This window comes from Aplysia californica, unplaced genomic scaffold, assembly GCF_000002075.1.
Source record: "Aplysia californica isolate F4 #8 unplaced genomic scaffold, AplCal3.0 scaffold00085, whole genome shotgun sequence".
Classification (NCBI taxonomy): domain Eukaryota; kingdom Metazoa; phylum Mollusca; class Gastropoda; order Aplysiida; family Aplysiidae; genus Aplysia; species Aplysia californica.
This window is the reverse complement of record NW_004797355.1, coordinates 1059988-1064635: the sequence shown is the minus strand read 5'-3', so window position 1 is coordinate 1064635 and position 4648 is coordinate 1059988. Positions and strand designations below refer to the sequence as shown.

The 4648-nt window shown below is 41.9% G+C and overlaps 1 protein-coding gene across 2 annotated transcripts in view; it reads right to left on the bottom strand.

Annotated features, from left to right (window-relative positions):
- LOC101857320 (mitochondria-eating protein) overlaps positions 1-4648 on the bottom strand; it is a 33427-nt gene that overhangs the window by 13778 nt on the left and 15001 nt on the right. For both annotated transcript variants that reach the window (XM_005094576.3, XM_013080426.2), the window contains exons 3-5: positions 3730-3964; positions 1844-1939; positions 1007-1195 (exon numbers count right to left, since the gene is read on the bottom strand). In XM_005094576.3, coding sequence (XP_005094633.1) covers positions 1007-1195; positions 1844-1939; positions 3730-3964 — 520 coding nt within the window. The remainder of the gene's footprint in view (positions 1-1006; positions 1196-1843; positions 1940-3729; positions 3965-4648) is intronic.

Below are 4648 nucleotides of genomic sequence, written 5' to 3'. Positions count from 1 at the left end.
ATGTATATAAATATATATATATAAGAAGGTCACACACAACATCCGAAGAAGTAATGAGAACGGGGATGATCTCAATGAGATAAAAGAACCACAAACTTGAGTACCCAGACTGTTTGCCCCTTACAAATGATCAGTCCCTCATCGCATTCTTTACTTTTAATTTCAAACTTTCTTTACAACTAAAGGTTGATTTCATCATGCTTGAAGAGTTGAAAACGGCAAAAGTGACCCCCTTATCTATAATACAGCTTTTGGTACTATCCTCCAATGAACTCTTAGCGAATGTATGCACTTCTGTCTGTTACTCGTTAGAAGCACTGCTTTTCACCACCGCTTAATTGCAAGAGAGGTCTATAGTAACTTGCAGTTAAGTCCCTCAGGGAAATCAATGCTCTTGGCTTGACCTGAAGATCACTACCACGTTTCTCCATCAGCCATAGGATGGCGGGCGTCATCGAGCGAAAAGCAGAAGTTTATGTGCCTCATACACAGAAGAGCTGCCAGACAGCCACATCGAGCCAAAAGCTGACATTTACATTCCTCGTACACAGAGATTTACCTGAGGGGGCTCTCGAGGCCTAGAGGCACAGGGTTTGCCTCTAATTCAATAGGTCCCATGTTCAAAACCTGACAGCGACAAACAATTTTCTTCTCTGACTCTTTCTGCAGCTTTTCTATTGCTACTTCTTGGCTCCTTCTTACTGCTGTCTTTCAGCAACACTCCTAATCTTAGGGTACATAAAATCCAACACTTAGCCTTCTTGAATAAGGGCCAAAAAAATTTGGATGTCACATGTGCAAATCGCGCTTGTTAAAGATCCCTTGTTGGTCTTAAAGTCGATAGGAGTACGCTTCCGCCGCCATCCGGGAAAATTCCAAATAAATTCCTACGAAACTGAAAATTCTTAATGTGTCCCGCGCGCCCGTACGACCTGACACCGTTTCGGCCACCATAAAAACACTTACAAAAAAAAAACACCCAAAATATTTTTTTAAAACAACTTACCTGAGCTTGTCCTCCAGTTTGCTGCGAACGGGTTCGTAGCTGGACAGCTCTGGCGTGCGCAGAAGTACATCCCTGCGGGCTGATAGCAGAGCGATGTCGTCACGGAGACGACGGACCTCCGTCTGGTACTCGGCCAGTAGCCCAGATTTGGTGCGGAGGGTACGCACCTCGTCTTCAGCGGAAGCCAATCTGGGAATATTTAATTTGTACTGAGGTCAGAAGTCTTATAAAGGCAGGGCGCTTTTCTTTTTTGGGGAGCGTTTCGAAAATGAAATATTTTTCTGAAACTGATGACAAAAATATGTGAGGCATCGTGGTGACATCAAGCTCTCGTCAAAATAATGAAATAGAAGAAAACAACATTTTTTCACCTGGTTTTGCAATTGTTTTTCCAATTGCTATTGCAACCCCCCCCTCCCCCCCCCATACACACAAACACAAATACACACACACACACACACATTCACCACTCTCACTCTGCCAGCCAAAGACAGAGCAAATTTTATCTGCACATTTCATAATTTAGAGAAAAATGCGAAAAACTTTTGATGCTTAGCCGACCTTCAGCTTCTAAATGCTGTTGCGTGGAAATGTAGATGCATCACTCAGCCATCAACAATGGGATTGAGACCAGTCACTTACATAGCTTAACCACTTTGAAAACTGGTACTTCAAATGAACATGCAAATATGTTGTCCTGTCTTCGATACATGAAGGTATCGAGCAAGACTAGAGAAACAAATCATTAAAAAACAAAAAACAAAAAAACGTGTTTTTGTCAGATACAACGTCGTTAAGCCCCGGGACAGCAGCGGCTTTCCGTCTCGTCACACTCACTTGCGCTTCAGGTCGTTGACCTCCAGCTCTGTGAACATCTTGTCACTGCTCGAGGCGCGCACGCTGCGGTCCAGCTCAAGCTTCGTCTCCTGGAGTCTGAGGAGGTTTAGTTTAGTTTTAATAAAAGTTTTACGAAAGTGACAAGCAAATTTCATTGGACACACAATGCGGTAAGAAGCATTGGAGAATATTGTAACGGCAACAGGAAAGTTTGATGGAAAGAGAGGTAGAGGCAGACAGAGGGAGAAAGATACTGGACAAGATGACAACATGACAGGGAACAGCAAGAACGACAGACACCATTACTGCAAGTGAAGTGGAGGTCCATGATTGTCCATGCCATTCAGCAAGGCACCGGATGATGATGATGAAGAGTTTTAAGGCACTTGCAACACAATAAGGTCATATAAGTGCCGAAGAATAGATGCGTTACAAGAGAGTAAACATACACAAAAAAAGGAGGAGGAGAGATAAGGACCATAGATGTTTGATGGGAAAGAAGAAGCAAACAACACCAGAGCATCTGCCAACCACCCACTGGAGTCTGAGAAGGAAAATTAGAGTGTTATGTCTTACAATCTTGTTTTTGTCCTCGTTTATCCTATAAGAAATTACCTTTTATCTCTGTTAATTCTATCTTCCTCCTCACCTATACAATCCAGTGGCATTGACGGCCAAGTGGTTAGGCTACTGGACTCATAATCATGAGATTGTGAGTTTAGGGTTTCGAGCATCAGTTCATCCGACGTTGTGTCCTTGGGAAATGCATTTTACACAAATTTCCCATTTGTCTCGGTCCTTTCGGAGATGGACATTAAACTCGGAGGTCCTACCTCTTAAATAACCTAGGATTGTTGACGGGGACATTAAACCTATACCATTTCCCCATTTCTTTCTTCACTTATATAATCCTAACATATCACAACACCATTATTTTCTGTCTATTTATATCAGAAAGCTTTTGAAGTTGTATACTCTTATATCTTATCTAACTACACTTATCTAAATCTCTAATTAATGTCATCTAATGCTTGAAGATTATCCTTTCCCTGCCTGACTTGTCTTTCTTTAGGGCTATCATATCTAATTCACCCACCAGCGCATACTCTTTTGAAAACAGAGTAACATCTGTTGTGGAGGAGAAATATGTACATTGGGGGAAAAAAAACAGCTGACAGTAGAGAACTTGTCCAGACAATAATGTTAAAACCTCATTATTTACGATGAAACTTCCCAGAAACCAGGATCTATAGCTGCAAAACCTGTTGCTGAACAAGTCAAAGTTGAACCCTGGAAAAGAAAAGAGGTGAGCCCATACATCCTGATATGAAGTGAGCACACCACCACTCAACAATATTATTACGGTGAATGAAATCTTCTAACACTTGACGCTCCAATATGAATTACAGGCTACCATTTCCACGATACATGTAATATTTTGTTTTGTATTTTCCCCATCATGATCCTTTACTCATCCATGAGAGCACAGTCTCAAATAAAAGAAAGAGATATTTTGCTCTAAATTATTAATATGCCATGAACCCCCCACCAAATTCAAGAAGATTTCAAAGAGGTCTCGAGGAGAAATGTTTAAAATTCACGGAGATTTGGTAAAGAAATTCATGCAGAAAGCCTATTTCCGATAGGCTTACACTTGTCCGAAAAGAATTGCAGTTTTGATTTTCCCACAAAAATTTGGTTCATGTCCGATCCGGCGAAATTCAATAAGTCTTCAAGGAGGTTCCCCAAATTCAAAGGGTTTTCAAGGGGATTTTTCCTTGAATGCAAATTCAAGGAATTTTCAATGACTCCTTGAATTCAAGGAAGCTGCTTGAAACCCTATAAAATTTACATTAAAAATTTTTGTTCCTCTCAAAGTTTCTTACTCATCCTTGAGATCCTGGTTCTCGTTGCGCGCACTCTGCAGCTCAATGTCAAGGTCGTCCAGCGACTTCTCGTACATCTCCTGCAGGTCGGAGAGTTCCCTGTCCTTGGCGGCGGCCTCGGCCAGCACGCTGAGACTGGTGTCTGCGGTGACCGCTCCGCCGGAGGTGAAGAAGTTCTGGCCCAGCCATGGCAGGAGGCGGGACTTGATGATGTTGGCACCACCGTACATACCACCTGGCGAAGATGATCGAGAAAAAGTCTTGATGGCTAGTAAAACAGCACTTGAACATGGATGTTTTTTTGTTGTTTTTTTTAAAGTAGAGGGTTATATGGCGCTCGCAACTGCATAAGGTCATATGAGCGCCAAGGGGTGGGTGTCAACAGAGAAATCTTTACAGGGAATCAGACTTACTCAGCTCACCTCTCTAGCTTCAACAGCACAAGGTCTGCTTCAACTATCAAGGCACCCTGGAAATAGCAGGTCATAAGAGAGTGACAAACATACAAAAAAAGTAGAGGAAAATGACAATAGTAAGGATTAAGAAAGAAAAAGCAGCAGTTCCCTGTAGTAGATCAGGCACAGTTATGAGCGTGACATGAATCAGCCCATTTACAATTCTACTATGCTTGAGCGAAAAATGTCCCCCCTTTGGGAATGGCCTAAAGACACTACAGTCAGTGACACTGCCCCGGGGGAAGAACATGGATGGCTAGTGCCTCTATCAAATAAATTATTGATGGTCAAAAAGTACAGAGGGGGAGTGTTGAAACTTTTGGAAACGAGAAGTAAATTTGATGATGTTACGAGAGGTGTATTTGATTTTTTTTTTTCATTTAAATATGACAATCAATTTCATTGAAGATATTAATCACAGCTGTCATCATCTGTGTGTTTGGAGGGGGTTTTGTTTTAGCTGG